This window comes from Cetorhinus maximus, chromosome 20 (genome assembly GCF_964194155.1).
Source record: "Cetorhinus maximus chromosome 20, sCetMax3.hap1.1, whole genome shotgun sequence".
Classification (NCBI taxonomy): Eukaryota; Metazoa; Chordata; class Chondrichthyes; order Lamniformes; family Cetorhinidae; genus Cetorhinus; species Cetorhinus maximus.
Genome location: NC_135898.1, coordinates 27,588,725 through 27,612,123, shown reverse-complemented (window position 1 = coordinate 27,612,123; position 23,399 = coordinate 27,588,725). Strand labels below are relative to the sequence as shown.

At 44.4% G+C, this 23,399-nt stretch overlaps 1 protein-coding gene across 1 annotated transcript in view; it reads right to left on the bottom strand.

Moving 5' to 3' along the window:
• Window positions 1-2,410, bottom strand: part of LOC144694990 (hexokinase-1-like) — a 222,828-nt gene extending 220,418 nt beyond the window's left edge. Inside the window, exon 1 of the mRNA XM_078565820.1 lies at window positions 2,251-2,410. Coding sequence (XP_078421946.1) covers window positions 2,251-2,386 — 136 coding nt within the window. The 5' untranslated portion in view covers window positions 2,387-2,410. The remainder of the gene's footprint in view (window positions 1-2,250) is intronic.
• Window positions 2,411-23,399: the final 20,989 nt, after the last annotated feature.

The following is a 23,399-nucleotide window of genomic DNA, read 5'->3' as shown; positions in this document are numbered from 1 at the left end:
TAGATCTGATCCGTTGGTTGCGGAATATCTTAGCTCTGTCTATCACTTGCTGATTATGCTGTTTGACACGCAAATAGTCTTGTGTTATAGCTTCACCAGGTTGACAACTCATTTTCGGGTATGCCTAGTGCTGCTCCTGGCATGCCCTCCTGCACTCTTCATTGAACCAGGGTTGATGGTAATGGTAGGTTGGAGGATACGCCGGGCCATGAGGTTACAGATTGTGTTCGAGTACAATTCTGCTCCTGCTGACGGCCCACAGCACCTCATGGATGCCCAGTCTTAAGTTGCTAGATCTGTTATGGTTGTTATTTTTTATTTTATAATGCCACACAACACATGTGAAAATGGGATTTTGTCTTCACAAGGACAGTGTGGTGGTCACTCCTAACAATACTATCATGAACAGATGCATCTGCAATGGTAGGTCAGTGAGGATGAGGTCAAGTATGTTTTTCCCTCCTGTTGGTTCCCTCACCACCTGCTGCAGACCCTGTCTAGCAGCTGTCATTTAGGACTCGGCCAGCTCAGTCAGTAGTGGTGATACCGAGCCACTCTTGGTGATGGACATTGAAGTCCCCCACCCAGAGTACATTCTGCGCCCTTACCATCCTCAGTGCTTCCTCCAAGTGGTGTTCAACATGGAATTTATCAGATGAAGCGGGGGTGGGGTGTAGGTGATTTCCGTGCCAGTGTTTGACCTGATGCCAGGAGGCTTCATGGGCCCCGGAGTCAATGCCGAGGACTCCCAGGGCAACTCCCTCCTGACTATACCACTGTGCCACCATCTCCAGTCACAAGGCACTAGTTAGACCACACCTAGAATACTGTGAACAGTTTTGGTCCCCTTATCTAAGGAAAGATATACTGGCATTGAAGGCAGTCCAGAGAAGGTTCACTAGGTTGATCCTGGGTATGGAAAGATTTTCTTATGAGGAGAGGTTGAGTAGGTTTGGTCTGTACTCATTGGAGTTTAGAAGAATGGGAGGCAACCTTATTGAAAGATAAGATTCTTAGGGGGCTTGACAGGGTAGATGCTGAGAGGTTGTTTCCCCTTGTGGGAGAGTCTAGGACCAGAGGGCATAACCTCAGAATAAGGGGGCGCCCATTTAAAACAGAGATGAGGGGGAATTTCTTCTCTCAGAGGGTAGTGAATCTGTGGAATTCTTTACCGCAGAGGGCTGTAGAGGCTGGGTCGTTAAGTATATTCAAGGCTGAGATAGGCAGATTTTTAATCAGTAAGGGAATTAAGAGTTATGGGGAAAAGGCAGGAAAGTGGAGTTGAGGATTATCAGATTAACCATGATCTCATTGAATGGCGGGGCAGACTCGATGGGTCGAATGGCCTATTTCTGCTCCTATGACTTATGGTCTAGTCAGTCTGTCCTGCTCAAGGGACAGGATGTGCCCAAGGATGGTGATGGCGGTGTCTGGGACATTATCTGTAAGGTATGATTCCGTGAGGATGATTATGTCAGGCTGTTGCTTAACTAGTCTGTGAGACAGCTTTACCAATTTTGGCACAAGCCCCCAGATGTGAGTGAGGAGGACTATATAGAGCGAACAGGGTTGGATGTGCCTTTGTCACTCCCAGTGCCTAGGTCAATGCTGGGTGCTCTGTCCACTTCTATTCTTATTGAACTTGTCTTGGTTTGAGGCAACTGAGCAGCTTGCTAGGTTATTTCAGAGGACAGTTCAGAGTCAATCACATTGCTGTGGGTCTGGAGTCACGTGTGGGCCAGGCCAGGTAAGGACGGCAGATTTCTTTCCATAAAGGACACTAGTGAACCAGATGGGTTTTTACAACAATCGAGATTATCATTTTATTTTTTCTCAGGAGTAATTAGGGATGGACAACAAATGCTGACCTTCCCAATGATGCTCACACTGCATGAACAAATACAAAATATCCAGATTTATTCATTGAATTTAAATGCTGTCTGCTATGAAGGTGGGATTTGAGCTCTGGCCTCCAGAGCATTATGCTCCAGTAATGGTCCCACTACACTATAGCTGCACCATATACCATATAGAGATGCCACCAGGAGGCCAATGGACAGTGACTGAGTGAGCCTACCCTAAGCACCTCGGTGCTACTCTCCGAGCAGGACCAGGGCTGCTGATGGAAGCTGAGAGCTTTCAGATCTGTGAGAGTGATTCTACAAACTCGGTGGGATAGGGGCTGGGGGTAGGCAGAGTGCCTGTTTTATTTAAAACACTTGTGAGCTGGGCAGTTTCATTCTGCAATACCTGTCCCATCAGGAGTTGATCGTACAAATGTAGGTAGCATCTTCAAAGTGGAAGTGATGGGGGAGACCAATCCCTTCTGCATCTCAGCTTTGAACCGAACCATGATGTCTTGTACCTGCTCATCATTGAGCTGCATGTTGTAAAGGAAGCGATCTACCTGTGAGACCAAGAAAGGTGAGTTTAAAATACAGAAAGAGAGAGACAGAAACTACAGAAAGAGAGAGAACAACTACAGAGAGATCAGGATTGAAGCTACAGAGAGAGAAAGAAAAAGATAGAAACTACAGACAAAGAGAGAGAGCGAGTAGAGAGAGAGAAATCGAAGCTAGAGAGAAAGAGAGATAGAAACTACACACGGAGGGTGATAATGACTGAAGACAGAGAGATACAAACTACATACAGTGAAGATAGATAGTAACTATAGAGAGAGGGATAGAACAAACACACAAGGCAAGAACACAAGAATTTGGAGCAGGAGGAGGCCATTCAGCCCCTCAAGCCTGCTCCACCATTTGATAAGATGATGGCTGATCTGATTGTGGCCTCAACTCCACTTTCCTGACATCTCCCAATAACCCTTGCCCTTATGTAATCAAAAATCTGTCTAATTCAGCCTTGAATATATTCAATGACCCAACCTCCACTGCTCTCTGGGAGATAGAATTCCACAGACTAACGACCCTCAGAGAGAAAAATTCTCATCTCCATCTTCAATGGGAGACCTCTTCTTTTTAAACCATGTCCCTTAGTTGTCATATCTCCCACAAAGGGAAACATCCTCTTAGTATCCACCCTGCCAAGTCCCCTCAGGATCTTTTATGTTTCAATAAGATCACCTCTCATTCTTCTAACGGATACAGGCCCAACCTGTCTGACCGTTCCTCATAAGATAACCTCTTCATCCCAGGAATCAGTTGAGTGAACCTTCTTTGAACTGCTTCTAGTGTAATTATATTTTTTCTTAAATTAGGAGACCAAAACTGTACATAGTACTTCAGATGCAGTCTCACTAAGGCCCTGTACAGCTGTAACAACGCATCCCCACCTTTATACTCGATTCCCCTTGCAATAAACGCCAACATTCCATTCTGCCCACCACTTCTTGGGTAGCTATCCAGGTAAGTACCGCGAAAATGTCCAAAGTTTCCGACTCTAGCTCAGAGTCAGAGACATTTGCAGAGAGTCTAACAGAGCAGGGGAATTGCACATTGGAAGTTTAAACTTCCTGGGCAATTCCCAAATAGGCCTGCATGTCAGGACTTGCATAGGGTCCCAATTCACATCTTCAGTCATATGTCCGATTTCCAAAAATCCAGAGACCGGATGATTTGGCCTTTTACCTCTTTTGACAACCTACTTTCCGACTAATCTTTATGTCATTAGCAAATTTAGCAACCATACATTCAGTACCTTCATCTAGGTCATTGATATAGATTGTAAACAGTTGAGGCCCCAAAACTGATCCCTGTGGCACTCCACTACTTATAGCTGGCCAATCTGAAAATTACCCATTTATGCCTACTCTGTTTCCTGTTAGCTAACCAATCCTCAATTCATGCTAATATGTCACCCCCTACACCATGAGCTCTTATTTTGTCTAGCAACCTTTGATGTAGCACGTTATCCAACGCCTTTTGGAAATCCAAGTACACCACATCTACTGGTTCCCCTTTATCCCCATTGCTCGTTAATTCCTCAAAGAACTCTAATAAATTTGTCAAACACAATTTCCCTTTCACTAAACCATGTTGACTCTGCCTGATTGTATTGTAATTCTCTAAATATCCTTATTATTGATTCTAGCATTTTTCCAATGACAGATGTGAGGTTAACTGGCCTATAATTTCCTCCTTTCTGTCTCCCTCCTTTCTTGAATAGAGGTGTCACATTTGTGGTTTTCCAATCCTCAGGAACTTTTCCCGAATTTAGGGAATTTTGGAAGATTATAACCAATGCACCCACTATCTCTGCAGCCACTTCTTTTAAGACCTTAGGATGCAGGCCATCTGGTCCAGGGGATTTGTCAGCCTAGTAATTGTGATTGTTTTAAGTTCCTCCCTCCCTTTTACCTTTTGATTTACAAGTATTTCTGGAATGTTATTTGTATCTTCTACAGTGAAGACAGACACAATATATCTGTTCAATACTTCCGTCATTTCCTTATTTCCCATTATTAATTCCCCAGATTCACTCTCTAGAGGACCCACACTCACTTTAGTTACTCTTTTCCTCTTTAAATACTTGTAGAAACTCTTACTAACTGTTTTCATATTTCCAGCTAGCTTTTTCTGATACTCCATTCCTCCCTGTTTATCATCCTTTGCTGTTTTCTAAAATCTGTCCAAACTTCTGACCTACCAATAATCTTTGCAGTATTATCACATATTATTGTACATGTTTTCTTTCAATTTAATACCATTCTTAACTTCCCAATTTAGCCACAGATGGTACATCATTCTCATCGAGTCTTACTTTCTCACTGGAGTTATGAAATATCTCCATAAATGTCTGCCACTGCTTCTCTACTGTCCTAACTTTTAACCTATTTACCCAGTTCAATTTGACCAAGTCTGTCTTCATACCCTTATAATTGCCTTTATTTAAGCTTAAGACACGATGCTGAGATCCACAATTTACAACCCCAAACTGAATGTGAAATTGCATCATGTTATGATCACTGTTGCCGAGCGGTTGCTTTACTTTTAGGTCATTAATTAACCTATTTCATTCCACCTTAGCATGTTTAAAATAGCCTTCTCCCTGGTTGGTGCTAGAACATACTGCTCTAAGAAATTGTCCCGCGTACACTCTATGCAGTCATCTTCCAGGCTACCTTTGACAATCTGATTTCTCCAATCTATACGAAGATTAAAATCAGCCATGGTTGTTGTAGTATCTTTCTTACAAGCCCCCGTTATTTCTTCCTATGTGCTCTGTCATATAGTGCAGCAACTGTTGGGGGCAGGAGTAGGCCACACGGCCCATCGAGCCTGCTCTACCATTCAATATGATCATGGCTGATCTTGGGCTTCAACTCCATTTTCCCACCCGCTCCCCATATTCCTTAATTCCGAGAGAACAAAAATCTGTCTATCCCACCCTTAAATGTCTTCAACAAAGGAGCATCCACAACCCTCTGGGGTAGGCAATTCCAAAGATTCACAACCCTTTGAGTGAAGTAATTTCTCCTCATCTCAGTCCTATATGATTGGCCCCTTATCCGGAGACTGTGCCCGTGTTTTAGATTCTCTGACCAACAGAAACAATCTCTCAGCATCCACCCTATCAAACCCTTTCAGAATCTTCTACATTTCAATGAAATCGCCTCTCATTCTTCTAAACTCCAGAGAATATAGGCCCAATTTACTCTCAATGACAACCCCCTCATCCCAGGAACCAATTTAGTAAATCTTCACTGTACTGCCTCCATTGCAAGTATATCCTTTCTTAAATGTGGAGACTAAAACTGCTCATAGTAGTCGAGGTGTGTCTCACCAAAACCCTGTACAACTGTAACAAGACTTCTTTATTCCTGTGCTCCAATCCCCTTGCAATAAAGGCCAACATACTATTTGTCTTTCTAAATGCTTGCTGTACCTGCATGCTAACTTTCTGCATTTTTGTACAAATACTCACAAGTCTCTTTGAACATTAACACTTTTCAAGTTTCTCATCTTTTAAAAAATGTTCTGCTTTTCTATTGTTAGGACCAAAGTGAATAACTTCACTCTTCCCCACATTATAATCCGTCTGCCATCTTGTTGCCCACTCACCTAACCTGCCTGTATCTCTTTGCAACCTCTCTGTGTCCTCCCCACAGCTTACCTTCCCACCTAGCTTTGTATCATTAGCAAACTTAGATACATTCCTCTCTGCCTCTTCAGCTAAGCCATCGGGCAGGATTTTGCCCTCGTTGGGCGGGTGGGTCGTGTAGGCCTGGGAGCGGCCGCGAATCCGACTGTGCCTGCGATCGGGCCCTGACCACAGTTTTATGCTGATGGGCCAATTAAGGCCTGTCCAGAGTGAAACGCAGCTCATCACTGGCGGGGAAAGGCCGAGTGGGGGAGGAAGCCTGTCAGCACCAGGTTCAATGGCTACCTGGTGGCTGGTTTTAAAAGGACCTCAGAAAGGCTGCCAGAGAAGGACACCTGTCCGCCTTTGTGAAGATGGACTCCAGTGCAGCAGCAAATGTCAGGTGGGAGGGCAGGTCGGGTGGGGACTCAGCCCCCCACTTTTCTAATGAGTGCCTCACTGTCCTCCTGGAGGAGGTAAATGCCAGGAGGGTCACCTTTGTCCCCAGGGATGGGAGGAGGAGGCCACTGCACCTCACCAAGAGGGCATGGGAGGAGTTGGCAGCAATGGTGAGCAGCCTTGACGTGGTACAGCGCCCATGGGTGCAGTGCCGGAAGCAGTTCAATGACCTGCTGCACTCAGGAAGGGTGAGTGCTGTGTTTGCAGATGACACAAAGATTGGCCGAGTAGTGGATAGTGTAGAGGTTAGCCATAATCTCCAAAATGATATAGATGGGTTGGTGGAATGGGTGGTAAAGTGTCAGATGGATTTTAACATAGAGAAGTGTGAGGTCATACATTTAGGGAGGTCAAACAGTTACAGAGATTAAACAATAAATGGGAATATACTAAGAGGGGTAGATGAAGTGAGATATCTTGGCGTACAGGTACACAGGTTCCTGAAGGCAGCAGTTCAAGTAGACAAGGTTGTAAAGAAAGCATATGGAATGCTCTCCTTCATTGGCAGAGGTATAGAATATAAAAGTAAGGATATAATGTTGGAATTGTATAAAACACTGGTGAGGCCACAACTGGAGTATTGTGTGCAGTTCTGGTCACCACATTACAGGAAGGACATAATAGCTCTGGAGAGAGTGCAGAGGAGGTTTACAAGAATGTTGCCAGATTTAGAAAAGAGTAGCTACAAGGAGAGGTTGGATAGGTTGGGGTTATTTTCCTTAGAACAAAGAAGGCTGAGAGATGACTTGATTGTGGTGTACAAAATTATGAGGGGAATAGATAGAGTGGACAGGATAAAATTGTTTCCCTTGGTAAAGAATTCTAGAACCAGGGGACATAGATTCAAGATAAGTGGCAGAAGGTGTAGGAGGGACATGAGGAAGAACTTTTTTACGCAGAGGGTAGTGGGTGTCTGGAATTCGTTGCCCAAGTTGGTGGTAGAGGCAGAAACTCTAAACTCTTTTAAAAAGTACCTGGATCTGCACCTAAAGTGCTGTAAGCTGCAGGGCTATGGGCCAGATGCAGGAAGGTGGGATTAGAAAGGGCACCTGGGTATCCTTGGGCTGGCATGGACAAGATGGGCCGAATAGCCTCCTTCTGTGCTGTAACTTTTCTATGGTTCTATGGCATGGGTCAGCGTGCCAAGTGTTAAGGTATGGCCGCCCCCCTCTCCCCCGTGAAACTCAGGGGTGCTAGAATCTGAGAGCCTCTGAAGAAGGGTCATACGAAAGGTTAACTCTGTTTCTTTCTCCACAGATGCTGTCAGGCCTGACAGGTGCTTTTATGTTCATTTATGTTTACTTTATGCAGACTGGTCTGAGAATGAAGACCAGGGAAATTTATATAAATATGTAAGACCAGCTGGAGTACTGTGTGCAGTTCTGGTCGCCACATTATAGGAAGGATGTGATTGCACTGGAGGGGGTGCAGAGGAGATTCCCCAGGACGTTGCCTGGGATGAAACATTTAAATTATGAAGAGAGGTTGGATAGACTTGGGTTGTTTTCGTTGGAGCAGAGAAGACTGAGGGGTGACCTGATCGAGGTGTACAAGATTATGAGGGGCATGGACAGGGTGGATGGAGAGCAGCTGTTTCCCTTAGTTGAAGGGTCAGTCACATGGGGACACAAGTTCAAGGTGAGGGGCAGGAGGTTTAGGGGGGATGTGAGGAAAAGCTTTTTTACCCAGAGGGTGGTGACGGTCTGGAATGCGCTGCCTGGTAGGGTGGTGGAGGCGGGTTGCCTCACATCCTTTAAAAAGTACCTAGATGAGCACTTGGCATGTCATAACATTCAAGGCTATGGGCCAAGTGCTGGTAAATGGGATTAGGTAGGTAGGTCAGGTGTTTCTCACGTGTCGGTGCAGACTCGATGGGCCAAAGGGCCTCTTCTGCACTGTGAGATTCTGTGATTCTGTGTGAAATAGTTTGGAATTGTCAAAATGAGATAAATTTTGTTTTTGTCGTCATGCCCTGAGCATGCTTCACCATTTTATTTTATTGGTGCAGGGTACGCCAGTATGTAATGCTGGATGTAAGAGGCTCTGAACTATATTGCACAGGCACTGAGTGTTCTTTCTGTTCAAATGAAAGGGTCCTTTCAGACATCCGGGATGGAGGCGGCAGCTCTGGCACGTGATTGAAGCTGATCTTTGGTCGCCTAGCTGAAGGAGCATTGGAACAAGGTGTGCCTGCCTCCCTGGGGGTTACCAAGGTCTGCCTCCATGCCCTCAGTGCTCTCCTCACCGTGCTCCTCTTCAGACTCACTACTGGATTCATCATCTGTGGCCTGTGGAGCTGCGTCAAGATCCTCTTCCTCCAGTGGCTTCCCCCTTGCCAATGCCAGATTGTGGAGAGCACAGCATGCAACCACTATCAGTGACACCCGCTCTGGGGGCTATCGTAGTGCTTCACCTGAACGGTCCAGGCATCGGAAGCACATCTTGAGTTGAGCAATGGTTCTTTCTACCATTGCCCTTGTGGGCCCATGGCTCCTGTTATACTGCTGCTCGGCCTCTGTTCTTGGATGGCAGAGAGGTGTCATAAGTCACCTTCTGAGGGGATAGCCCTTGTCACCCAGCAGCCATCCATCCAGTCGGGCTGGAGCCCTGAAGAGCCTCGGCACCTGGGAGTGTCTCAGGATGTAAGCGTCATGGGAGCTGCCTGGGTACCTGGCACAAACTAGTAGAATCTGCATCCTGTGGTCACACACTATCTGCACGTTCATGGAGTGGAAGCCCTTCCTGTTGACGAAGGCACCAGGCTCACCTGCTGGCGCCTTGATGGCCACATGTGTACAGTCTATTGACCCTGGACAGGGGGGAATCCAGCAATCACTGCAAAGCCTCTGGCTCCCTCAGCCTGGCTGGCCTCATCCGTATGGTAATGAATAAAGTTTAGGACCTGCCTGAGCAGAGCTTCTGTCACCAGCTTGATGCAACTATGGACAGCTGATTGGGACACTCCACACAGATCCCCCACCGAGCCTGGAAAGAGCTGGAGGCATAGAAGTTGAGGGCCACTGTGACCTTCAGAGCCACTGGCATGAGGTGGCCACACACACAGCCGGAACTGATCTCAGGGCCAATCATCTGGCAAATGGAAGTCACTGTCTCCCTTGAGAGATGGAACCTCCTCCGGCATTGCACCCCAGACATATTGAGGTAGCTGCATTGGTGCCTGTAAATCCTGGCAGCAGGATAGTGGTGTCTTCTGTGGCCCCTTCCACCTTGGACTTCCTGCTGGCCCAGCGCCCCTTGTGCCTACGCCTCTCCTCCCACTGACCCCTCCCCTGGATGCTGCATTGGGACACCAGGCCTCCTCTCCCTCTTGCCCCGCTCTTCCTCCTCAGAGGAGGTGCCTCCAGCGGAGACTATAATCCCCATTAGCAGAGTAAGGGAACACTGTCTGATACCTGTCAGGGCCACTCAGTCTGAATCCTCCAGGGGCCTGGCAGACAGCACTGAGTCCTGAAATGAAGCCTGAAAATGCTAAGAATGAAGCCCTGAACAGAGATGAAGCTGCCAAGTACCAATAAGTAACCAACTGCAAACTATCTCCAAAACTCCTCACTATTCATACTGGCAATGTTGCTTTTTATCCCGCCCGTGGATGAGGTTTGTGAAAATGTCAGCTGGCCGATATTGAAACTGCAGAAAGACAGACATAAACTAGATTCCGAGACGGAAACTGCAGAAAGGTATTGATATAAACTAGAATTCGAGATATAACCTGCAGAAATATATAGATATAATCTTGAGTCAGAGATATAAACTGCAAAAGAACATAGGTATAAACTAGAGTCTGAGATACAAACTGCAGAATGATAGAGATATAAACTATACAGCGAGATAGAAACTGAAGAAAGATGCAGATGTAAACTAGACTCAGTGATAGAAACAGCAGAAAAATGTAAATATACTCTAGATTCCGAGATAGAAACTGCTGAAAGATATAGATGTAAACTAGTGTCCGGGGTAGAAGTTGCAGAAAGATGTAACTATAAACTAGAGACCAAGGTAGAAGCTTCGGCAAGATATAGCTATAAAACAGAGTCTGAGATAGAAACTGCAGAAAGATGTAGGTATAAACGAGAGGCTGAGATAGAAACTGCAGAAATATGTAGATATAGGCTAGATTCTGAGATTGAAAGTGCAGAAAGATATAGATATAAACTTGAGACAGAGATAGAAGCAGCAGAAAGATATAGATCTAAACTGGGGTCTGATATAGAAACTGCAGGAAGATATAGAAATAAACTAGAGACGGAGATAGAAACTGCAGAAAGATAGAGATATAAACAAGAGTCCGAGATAAAATGTGAGAAAGATATAGATATAAACTAGAGTGCAAGATAGAATCTGCAGAAAGATGTAGATAAAACGAGTGTCCGAGATAGAAACTGCAGAACAATATAGATATAAACTAGAGTCTGAAACAGAATTTGTAGAAAGATGTAGATATAAACTAGAGACAGGGGTAGAAACTGCAGAAAGATGTAAATTTAAACCAGAGCCAGAGATAGAAACTGCTGAAAGATGTAGGTATCAACTAGAGTTCGAGATAGAAACTGGAGATAAATATAACTATAAACTGATGTCCGAGATAGAAACTGCACAAAGATGTAGATATATACTAGAGACCAAGGTAGAAGCTGCAGTAAGATATAGATATAAAACAGAGTCTGAGAGAGAAGCTGCAGAAAGATGTAGGTATAAATTGGGGTCCGAGATGGAAGAAAGGTGAAGATATATACAAGAGTCAGAGATAGAAATAGCATAAAGACATAGATATGAACTAATGTCTGAGATCGGCTCTGCAGAAAGATGTAGATATAGGCTAGATTCCGTGATTAAAAGTGCAGAAAGATATAGATATAAACTAGAGTTAGAGACAGAATCTGCAGAAGGATATAGATATAAACTAGAGTTAGAGACAGAATCTGCAGAAAGATATAGTTATAAATTCGTGTCCGATATAGAAACTGCAGAATGATATAGATATAAACTAGAGTTAGAGACAGAATCTGCAGAAGGATATAGATATAAACTAGAGTCAGAGACAGAAACTGCAGAAGGATATAGATATAAACTAGAGTCAGAGACAGAAAATGCAGAAAGATATAGTTATAAATTTGTGTCCGATATAGAAACTGCAGAATGGTATAGATATAAACTAGAGTCAGAGACAGAAACTGCAGAATGATATAGATATAAACTAGAGTCCGAGGTAGAAACTGAAGAAAGATACAGATATAAATTAGACTCAGAGATAGAAACAGCAGAAAAATGTAAATATACTCTAGATTCCGAGATATGGATATAAGCTCGAGTCGAAATAGGACCTGCAAGAAGATGCAGATATAAACTAGTGTCCGAGATAGAAACTGCAGAATGATCTAGATATAAACTAGAGTCTGAGATAGAAACTGAAGTCCAAGATAGAAACTGCAGAATGATCTAGATATAAGCTAGAGTCTGAGTTAGAAACTGTAGAATGATATAGATATAAACTAAAGTCCAAGATAGAAACTGCAGAACGATGTAGATATAAACTTGAGTCTGAGATAGAAACTTCAGAGATATTGATATAAACGAGAGTCTGGGGTATAAACTGCAGAATGATATAGATATAGAGTCCAAGCTATAAAGCACAGAAAGACATAAAGCCATAGATATAAACTATAGTCAATGAGATAGAACCTGTAAAGAGAGAGGGACTCAACAGGCAGAATCTTCTGCCGCTGGTGATGGTGAGCTTGGCAGTGGGATGGGCACTTAGTTAGGCAGCATGGTGACGTAACTAAGCACCTCCACATTCTCACCTCCACCACAATTCATTTCTGGGAGGGAAAGCCCGTATTCAACCTTCCCACCCCATCACCTATTGAGTCAAATTCAGAACCACTTCAGGGTCTCAGCTCACTGCTGGGATTAAGCCAACTGGAAGCGAGCCTGTTGCCATGGCAACAGCTACACTGCTGGCAGCTTGTTACCTCAGGGGTTGGGTGATCCCTTCAACAAGGCACTCAGTGACATTGGGCAGGGGGGTGCCTGCTGAGAGCCACCTCCTGCCCCCTCTCCCCATGACCCATTAGACAGTGACTTACTGGACTGGACTCAAATGAATTAATGGAAATATCTTTTAAATTTTTTTAAGTAAATTGCAATTTGTAACTTCTTACCCTTTCTTTCTCTGCCTTTCTACCGTGTATGCTCTTGAGTGTGAACGTGTGTCGTGATCCATCCCTCAGCTGTTGACTGTGTTAATAAATCCTAGATTTGTTTCACCTTAAAGAATTGGCTGTGGGGTTATTGTTAACATTGAACCTCCTAAACCAGGGTTTGGGAAACTCACCACGGCCCATTTCAACAAGGGAAAGGATACTAAGGGAAGCAAGTTAGAAATTAAAACTATCGCTGTCACAGGCAGAAGAGGGGAACAGTAATAACAATTCAATGCACCTCACCCTCATGTCCGTAACAACATAGAATCATAGAACCATAGAACACTACAGCACAGAAAACAGGCCATTCAGCCCTTCTAGTCTGTGCCGAAATATTATTCCGCTAGTCCCATTGACCTGCACCTAGTCCATAACCCTCCAGACCTCTCTCATCCATGTATCTATCTAATTTATTCTTAAAACTTAAGAGTGAGCTCGCATTTACCACGTCAGATGGTAGCTCGTTCCACACTCTCACCACTCACTGAGTGAAGAAGTTCCCCCTAATGTTCCCCCTAAACCTTTCCCCTTTCACACTAAAGCCATGTCCTCTCGTGTTTATCCCTCCTAATCTAAGTGGAAAGAGCCTACTCGCATTTACTCTGTCTATACCCCTCATAATTTTGTAAACTTCTATCAAATCTCCCCTCATTCTTCTACGTTCCAAGGAATAAAGTCCTAACCTGTTTAATCTTTCCCTGTAACTCAACTCCTTAAGACCCGGCAACATTCTAGTAAATCTTCTCTGCACTCTCTCAATTTTACTGATATCCTTCCTGTAGTTAGGCAACCAGAACTGCACACAATACTCCAAAGTTGGCCTCACCAATGTCTTATACAACCTCACCATAACATCCCAACTCCTATACTCAATACTTTGATTTATGAAGGCCAGTATGCCAAAAGCTTTCTTTACAACTTTGTCTACCTGTGACGCCACTTTCAGGGAATTATGTATCTGAACTCCCAGATCCCTTTGTTCCTCCGCACTCCTCAGTGCCCTACCATTTACTGTGTATGTCCTACCTTGGTTTGACCTTCCAAAATGTAACACCTCACACTTTTCCGCATTAAATTCCATCTGCCATTTTCTGGCCCATTTTTCCAGTTGGTCCAGATCTCTCTGCAAGCTTTGAAAGCCTTCCTCGCTGTCCACAACGCCTCCAATCTTAGTGTCATCAGCAAACTTGCTGATCCAATTCACCACATTATCATCCAAATCATTGATATAGACAATAAACAACAATGGTCCCAGTACAGATCCCTGAGGCACACCACTAGTCATAGACCTCCAGTCTGAGAAGCAATCATCCACTACCACTCTCTGTCTTCTCCCACACAGCCAATTTCGAATCCAGTTTACAACTTCTCCATGGATACCAAGTGTCTGAACCTTCTGAACTAACCTCCCATGTGGGACCTTGTCAAAGGCCTTACTAAAGTCCATGTAGACAACATCCACAACCTTTCCTTCATCTACTTTCTTGGTAACCTCCTCGAAAAACTCTACAAGGTTCGTTAAACATGACCTACCATGCACAGAGCCATGCTGACTATCCTTAATCAGCCCTTGGCTGTCCAAATAATTGTATATCCGATCTCTCAGAACACCGTCCAATAATTTACCTACTACTGACGTCAGGCTCACTGGCCTGTAATTACCTGGTTTACTTTTGGAGCCTTTTTTAAACAATGGAACAACATGAGCTACCCTCCAATCCTCCAGCACATCACCCGTGGCTAAGGACATTTTAAATATTTCTGCCAGGGCCCCTGCAATTTCTACACTAGTCTCCCTCAAGGTCTGAGGGAATATCATGTCAGGCCCGGGGGATTTATCTACCTTTATTCGCTGTAAGGTAGCAAGCACCTCCTCCTCTTTAATCTCTATATGTTCCATGAAACTACCACTTATTTCCCTTCCTTCTTATACACTATGCCAGTTTCCTGAGTAAATACTGATGCAAAAAACCTGTTTAAGGTCTCCCCCATCTCGTGAGGCTCCACACATAGACGACCACTCTGATCTTCAAGGGGACCAATTGTGTCCCTTACTATCCTTTTACTCTTAATATACTTGTAGAAACCCTTCGGGTTTACCTTCAGAGAGAAGTACAGAGACTGTACTTCTGTACAAAGAGAAAGAAACAAGTTGATAAAAACTTCAGAGGGGAGATAAGTGCAAAGGAAGGCAGTGGGCCAAATTTTCCAGTCCTCACCCCCACCCCATGGCGGGTTTAGTGGCAGGCAGGGGGTACAATGCAGCGGGAGCTGACGAATCAGTCCCTCCAGCAGGAACATGCGCTCCCGCCCTTCATAGCGGGTCACCATTCCCGTCAGAGACCGGAGTAAAACCATTTTGCATCCCGTTAATGGGATGCAGTTGAAGGCATGACTGGAATTATCCCCCGCTGTCCAATTCTCTGCACCACCGCCCGATATGTCAGGAAACACCCGCCTGTATAATTAATTATGCTGGGACTGTGCAATACGGCACCAATTCTCAGTGGCTCCAAGATGGAAACACTCCCTGTCCCCACGCCTGCCATGGGACTTTCTGCCCCTAGAAATTACAGAGAGATAGAGACCACAAGCGATAGAGAGAAACTACAGACCGCGTGGTAGCAATTAAGGACAGAGAAATAAAAACTGCAGACAGAGGGATAGAAACCACAGACAAAGATAGAAAATACAGAGAGATGGAGATGCAAATTTGTTACGATCTGGTTAGGGATTAGTAACTTCTTGTTTAGAATAGACAAAGTTTAAAATCTCAGTTACCCATTAGGAGAATAAAACCACAAGATTCCATGGTTTTAAACAAAAAACTACTTTACTATACAAAGTCTGAAAAGTAAAGCAACCTACATTCTAACATTCAGAACTAACATTAGGTAAATATGACTTAACAGGCAAATGTGGTCGAAGACATCACACTGCACATTAAATGGTAGATGCAATCAAGACAGATCCCACAGATTTCTTAGCAACCTACCCAAATGTCAGTGACCACTGTGAGTCACAAAATCTCATTAAAACTCTGTCGCCCTCATGAGGGATTTCAACTCTTCACTTCTGAAGACCTAGCCTCTGAATTTCCTCAAGTGCCACTCCAACTTGGACTGCTTCAATGACCGCTTACTTCCCGATAGTTCAATCTCTTCTCCTGAGACTTCCCCTGAGTTCCATGGGATTCACAAGACTGCACTCCCACCTCTAATTACCAGAACCCTTCCAACTCTTTTGCAGGCTGCTAGCCTCACTAAACTGGCACTGCCCCTTGGTTTCTCTGAACTCCAGTCCTCTTGCTGTACTGAGCTATAAATGGCTCCCAGGGCTTCTGTGAGCCCTGTCTTCTGCACAGAACCATCAACCTTCCATCACCTTCCCAGCTTCCCAGGGTTTCTCGTGAGCCATAACTGTCCCAAACAGCTCGCAGGCTTCTCTGTGAGCTGCAAAGCACATGAGGTCCATACTGCAACTCTCAGCTGCACTGAAAGGCTCCCAGAGTTTTTCTGAGCCTGAACTGCCTGAAGCCAGCTACCAGCAACACCTTTTCAGTATGGAGCTGCTTCTCCTGCTGCAGAACACTCAGATAAATTGAAACCAGAGAACCTTCTTCAGCATCACCCATCTTCATGACAATGTAGTCTTTCACGGTTCACTGAAAGCTTTTAAACTAATTTAGCTCCAACTCTCTCAAAACATCTCTCTGGACTGCAATTCTTTGCCAGCAATGTAGGCATCACGTCTCCAACTCTCCAGCTAAGTAAGCCCACCTGTTAGTTCATGGCTCTTATCTTTCTAGCTAGTTTCTATCTCCCCAACTGTGGTTTGTTACTCTCTTTGGAGTTTCTATGCATCTGACTGTAGTCTTTCACTCACTCTTTAGTTTCTCTCACTCTCACTATATTTCAATCACACTCTGCGTAGTTAACCCCTTAAGTCAACACGGCTTCAACTTTTTCAGCGTAGTGGACTCCAAGCTGTTTTAGTTGCATTTATCCTATTTTCTACAGTTAAACTTTAATCTTCCCAGAGCTAAACATTATCTCTAAAATATTAACACGAACTAGATATTCATCACAAATTACAGATAGACATGTGTAAAACACTGGGAGGTAGAAACTACAGAGAGGGAGCAAAACTATAGTCAGAGAGATGAACAATACATAGAGAGAAACTATGCAGAGAGTGATTGAAATTTAGTAAGAGTGAGAGAAACTAGAGATTGAGTGAAAGACTACAATCCGATGCATAGAAACTCCAAAGAGAGCAACAAACCCCAGTTGGAGAGATAGAAACTGCAGACAGTGAGATGAACACTACAGGCAGAGAGATTGAATCGACAATAAGAGATAGAAATTACGGACAGGGATAGTAACTACAGAGAGAGAGAAATAAATGACAAGTTGATAGAAACTAAAGGAAGATAGTAAATGCAAACTAAGACATAAAAACTAGAGAGAGGTAGAGACCACAGACAATAGAGAGAAACTACAGACTGGGTGATGGAAACTACAGATGGTGAAATAGAAACTACAAAGAGTTAGAAACTACAGATCGAGAGGTAGAAAATATACAGCCGTGGAGATGCAAATGACTGATAGGTAGAAATTACAAAGCGATAGAAAATACATGGAAACAAAAACTACAGTCAGAGAAGTTACAATGAGAGAGAGGAACTACAGTCAGGTGGATAGAAACTACAAAGAGAAACCAACTACAGCCAGGTAGAAACTACAGTGAGACAGACAAACTACAGATATTGATTGAAACTAATTGAAATGAGAGAAAAACTAGTCGGAGAGATAGAAACTATAAAGAGAGAGATAGAAACGATAGTCAGAGATAGAAATTACAGAGAGGGAGGAAAACAACAGTCAGAGCGATAGAAAGTTCAGAGGGAGAGAGAAACTACAGTCATTGGGATAGAGAGTTCAGAGGGAGAGATAAACTAACGTCAGAAGGATAGAAACTGCAAAGAGAATGATTGAAACTACAACCAAAGGGATAGATCACACAGAGGGAGTGAGTGAGATTACAGTCAGAAATAGGGAAAGGGAGATATTAAAACAGAGAGATAGAAAGTACAAACATAGAAAAACTTTAGTTGGAGAGATGGAAACTACAGACCAAGAGATAGAAACTACAGAGAGGTAGCACAACAGTGAGCCAGGAACCCTGTCCTGGCAATCTCACGCCTCAGGTCCATCCAACTATGACCTCTTCCCTTGGTGATCTCTTCTCTACAGCTTCTCCCCTTCCCGCCTCCCTCCTCCCACCTGTCCCGCTCTCTTGCAATGTCTCTCGCCTGTCCAGTACCAGACTTCTGCCTTCTCCGGCTTCTGGGAAGCCTCTGTCAAGTGGGAAGGAGTAAAACATTTTGAGCAAGGTTTGTGTCATTAAATTGGATAGAGATTCTGCCTTCCCATTATTCCCAAGCCCCTAGCCCCCACCTCCTGCCAACCCTCACTCCCCCTCCCAAGACCCACTCCAGTTATTCATCAATATCAGGGCCCTGGGGTTTACATGTTTACAATCCATTCAGGGATGGGATTGATAGAGCAGTGAAGGTGTCCATTTGGCCCATCGAGTCTGTGACAGCTCCTTTGAAAAGCACTCCAATTAGTCCCCTGCCCTTTCTCCATATTGCTGCATTCGTTTCTCCATCAAGTAACTATTCAGTTCCTTTTCGAAGGCTGCCATTGAATCTGTTTTCACCATCCCATCAAGCAGTGCATTCCAAATGCAACCCCCCGCCCCCCACTCCCCTCACCGGATAAAAGTGGTTTTCACTAATGTCACAAAAATAGAGCCCTGGAAATCTGAAATCAAAAGAGAAAATTCTTGAAACACTCATATAGGTTTTTCGGGGTTTTGAGCCCCTGGTTGTCATGGTAATGGAGAGGCCACAGAGTTCAGCTATGAACTCTGGTCTTTTCTGTCACATGAACCGAATCAGGAGGGTATCTTTGATCTGACTAATTCCTCCCTATGACTATTTGTAGCTCATGCAGAAAATGTAATTAATTTAATTAAGTTAATCACATAACATTCTGCCTAATCATCGTTCTTCAATTTTCCCTTATCTCAGGGCAGCTACATCCGAGGTGTCAGCTGTGGCTCAGTTCATAGCACCCTCGCCTTTGAATCAGAAGGTTGTGTGTTCATGTCCCACTCCCGGAAAACCAAGAACTGTGAATGTACTCGAAAGAGTTACATGCGATCTGTTGATAACTCGAAAGAGTTACATCCTGTTGCTCCATATTTCACAGCAGCTACTCTGTTAGCTTACACAACAGCCTCAAAGTTTAGATTTCAGATGCAGTAAACATCTTTTTCAAAGCTTGACATTATTTCCCATGATCCTTCTACCTTGGCATCAATCTATCCTGCGCACTGTCTCTGAGGTTTCCCACTCTACAGAACTACCAAGAGGGATTTCTAACAACATTAAATGTTAATAACGTTATTAATAAAATTATGAATGGAGAGTGAAACAGAGATAATGTTTCAGGTGATGAATTGACCTAAAACATTAACTCTGTTTCTCTCTCCACAGATGCTGCCAGAGCTGCTGAGTATTTCCAGCATTTTCTGTTTTGACTCCCTATAGTGGCACTTCTGCTTCTTTTATTACTCATTTGTGTCCTCTTGTTAATGATTTTTTAAATTCATTCATGGGATGTGAGTATTGTTGGGCCAGCATTTATTGCCCATCCCTAATTGCCCTTGAGAAGGTGGTGGTGAGCTGCCTTCTTGAACTGCTGCAGTCCATGTGGTGTAGGTTCATCCACAGTGCTGTTTAGGGAGGGAGTTCCAGGATTTTGACCCAGCCACAGTGAAGGAGCGGTGATGTAGTTTGAAGTCAGGATGGTGATTGGCTTGGAAGGGAACTTCCAGGTGGTGGCGTTCCCATGTGTCTGTTGCCCTTGTCCTTCCAGGTAGTAGAGATGGCGGATTTAGAAGGTGCTGTCTAAGGAGCCATAGCAAATTTCTGCAGTGTATCTTGTAGATGGTATACACTGCTGCTACTGTGTGTCGGTGGTGGAGGGAGTGAATGTTTGTTGATGTGGTGCCAATCAAGCAGACTGCTTTGTCCAGGATGTTGTTAAGCTTCTTGAGTGTTGTGGGAGCTGCACTCGTCCAGGCAAGTGGAGAGCATTCCATCACACTCCTGACTTGTGTCTTCAGGAAGAGGAACCTGCCACCATGACAGAGTTATATCTGAGTCCAGTCTACACTTTGTGGCTGATTCACAATGCTTTCAGAAGTGCCCAGCGTCTCCACCTCCTCAGGGTAACTCAACAATAAACAAACCTTTCCTGTGCCACCCCATATCCCCAGAACGAAGACAACAAGCCTGGCTCTTCACTTCTCCCTCTTACCTTTCGCATCTGATTATCATTCAGTTTTGTGAAATAAAAAGCTAGAAGGTGTACTGCAAACATTTTGTAATTGTTTCAGAGTCTTCAGTTCTGAGGAAGAAAAAAGAAAATGTTGTCAGAATGTCAATCCATTTCATCCACGCAATTTCACAGGAATTTCTGATAGGTCAGTTACTGAGATTCACAGCCCCAGTAAACTGCTGCTTTGAAGACTAACCCTGGTTAATTAGTCCTGGTTAACTAATCCTGTTCTCTTCACTCATCCATGAAAACCACCAACCTCAATTGAAGGGATGCACTGCACAAAATGTAACTCTTGTTCAAAGTGAGACAAAGTGGGGGAAGAACGAGAGATTTGAATCAAACATGGTGGTGGGGGGACAATGTCAGAGGTTGTGGGGAGTAGGCGGAGTTATATTTTGCGGGGAATGGGGGCAGTCAGAGGTTGAGAAGGAGTAAAAGGTTGAGGGGGAGTCAGGGATTGTAGGGGAGTCAGAGATTAATGGGAAGTTAGAGGTTGAGGGGTGTCAGAGGTTGAGGGGTGTCAGAGATTGAGGGGTGTCAGAGATTGAGGGGGAGTCAGAGGTTGAGAGGTATCAGAGGTTGAGAAGGAGTCAAAGGTTGAGGGGGAGTCAGAGATTGGGAGGGAGTCAGATTGAGAGGGAGTCAGATTGAGGGGGAGTCAGAGATTGAGGGGGAGTGAGAGGTTGAGGAGGAGTTAGAGGTTGAGAGGCATCAGGGGCTGAGGGGGAGTCGGAGGTTGAGGTGGAGTTGGAGATTGAGGGAGGAGTCAGAGGTTGAGGTGGAATTGGAGGTTGAGGAGGAGTTGGTGGTCACGGTTTTGGGTAAGGTCAGAGTTTGGGGGAGTCAGAGGTAGTGGGGCATGAAGAGATTTGGAGATTGCTGAGTTGAGGGGGGGGTCTGGCAGTTTGGCCTGGTTTACTGGGTGGCTTTCTGGGCCTGATGGAAATATTCCTGTAGCTCCTGGTGCACAGCAATGTTGTAAATGCTCTTACCTCATAGATCCAGCCCTCCAGCCTCCCATGACTTACCACCAATTCAAAGATTCTTGGATTTCTCTTTTCCTTCTAAATCTTTGTTTTGTCTATATTCCTTCCAACCTTACCCCTTTAATGTTCATTCCTCTTATCATGCAATGGCTGACTCTAATTCTGGTCACCTCTCTGCCCCTCAATAGGGGAAATAAATCTTCTTTCTGGAGATCTTGCCTCACACAACCATAACCAACCATAAATATGGGACTTACACGAAAGTGGAGTTGAGGCCATATTCAGATCAGCTATGACCTTATTGAATGGCACAGCAGACTTGAGGGGCTGAATGGCCTACTCCTGTTCCTATGATCTCATGATCAACCAATTCCCTCCCTTCTACTCCTCTCCACCCTCAGTCCTTCTTTCTCTATTCATACCCTTTGACTCATTGTCTCCATTATCCTCAAGTTGGTTTCCACATTTTCTTGATTCTCAAGCTACTTCCAACTTGTTTAAATTCTTAAAGTATCCTGTGGGTGAGGGGGAAGGATGTGACTGAGAGCCTTTATATTATCTCCCTGTTCATTTTTACATCCTCTGGGTTTTCTGGTATCACTTTGGCCAGACATTCCCACCCACATTCAGCAGGAATGATAAGAGGCGAGAAAGCAGTGGTGTCCTATTTCCATCACTATGACCTCAATAATGCTGGATATTAACCACACCCATACAGAATACTAACCCTTAAGATTAAAGACAGTTACATATCATGTGAGGTTATTAGTGGGATCCATGTATGTGAGGCTATGAGTGCAGTGTGAAGGCGGGACCTTGTCTCCACAAGGACTGTGTACTCCTACCGATACTGTCATGGACAGATGCATCTGTGACAGGTAGATGGGTGAAGATGAGGTCAAGTAAGTTTTTCCTTCTTGCTGATTCCCTCACTACCTGCCGCAGACCTGGTCTAGCAGCTATGTCATTTAGGACTTGGCCAGCTCGGTCAGTAGTGGAGCTACTGAGCCACTTTGTGTGATGGGCATTGAAGTCCCCCATCTGGTGCCCTTGCCACCCTCAGTACTTCTTCCAAGTGATGTTCAACATGGAGGATTCATCAGGTGAGGGAGGGCGGTACGTGATAATCATCAGGAGGTTTCCTTGCTCATGTTTAACCTGATGACATGAGACTTCATGGGATCCGGAGTCGATGTTGAGGACTCCCAGGGCAATCCCTCACGACTGTATACCACTGTGCCGCCACCTTTGCTGGGTCTGTCCAGGGTCCTTACGAGTCGTTCTACCAATGTCATCTGCTGTGACTGGCAACCCATCTACTTGTGAAAAGAAAGAGACACCTTCCCTGTTAGGCTCTACCTCTGATTGACACAGAGCATGAGAGAAGCAAATGCTTCTCGTCACTACTTTCCGACACGTGAGAAATCACAGCACCTACTTTGTATGGACAGGCATCACATTGTAGCTTAATCTCTTTGGACACATCGTAATGTACAAGCATAAAACCCTCTACCAAATGATTTTTATACATCTGAATGCTTAGTGGCACTCCTTCATCCAATTCTACAGGACAACCTTCCTCAAGAGTTCATTCAATGGATGTAATAAAGTTATAATATTTAATATTTATCGTCTCCTTGAGGGAGACTAGTGTAGAAATTGCAGGGGCCCTGGCAGAAATATTTAAAATGTCCTTAGCCATGGGTGAGGTGCCGGAGGATTGGAGGGTAGCTCATGCTGTTCCGTTGTTTAAAAAAGGCTCCAAAAGTAAACCAGGTAATTACAGGTCAGTGAGCTTGACATCAGTAGTAGGTAAATTATTGGACGGTGTTCTGAGAGATCGGATATACAATTATTTGGACAGCCAAGGGCTGATTAAGGATAGTCAGCATGGCTCTGTGCATGGTAGGTCATGTTTAACGAACCTTGTAGAGTTTTTCGAGGAGGTTACCAAGAAAGTAGATGAAGGAAAGGTTGTGGATGTTGTCTACATGGACTTTAGTAAGGCCTTTGACAAGGTCCCACATGGGAGGTTAGTTCAGAAGGTTCAGACACTTGGTATCCATGGAGAAGTTGTAAACTGGATTCGAAATTGGCTGTGTGGGAGAAGACAGAGAGTGGTAGTGGATGATTGCTTCTCAGACTGGAGGTCTATGACTAGTGGTGTGCCTCAGGGATCTGTACTGGGACCATTGTTGTTTGTTGTCTATATCAATGATTTGGATGATAATGTGGTGAATTGGATCAGCAAGTTTGCTGATGACACTAAGATT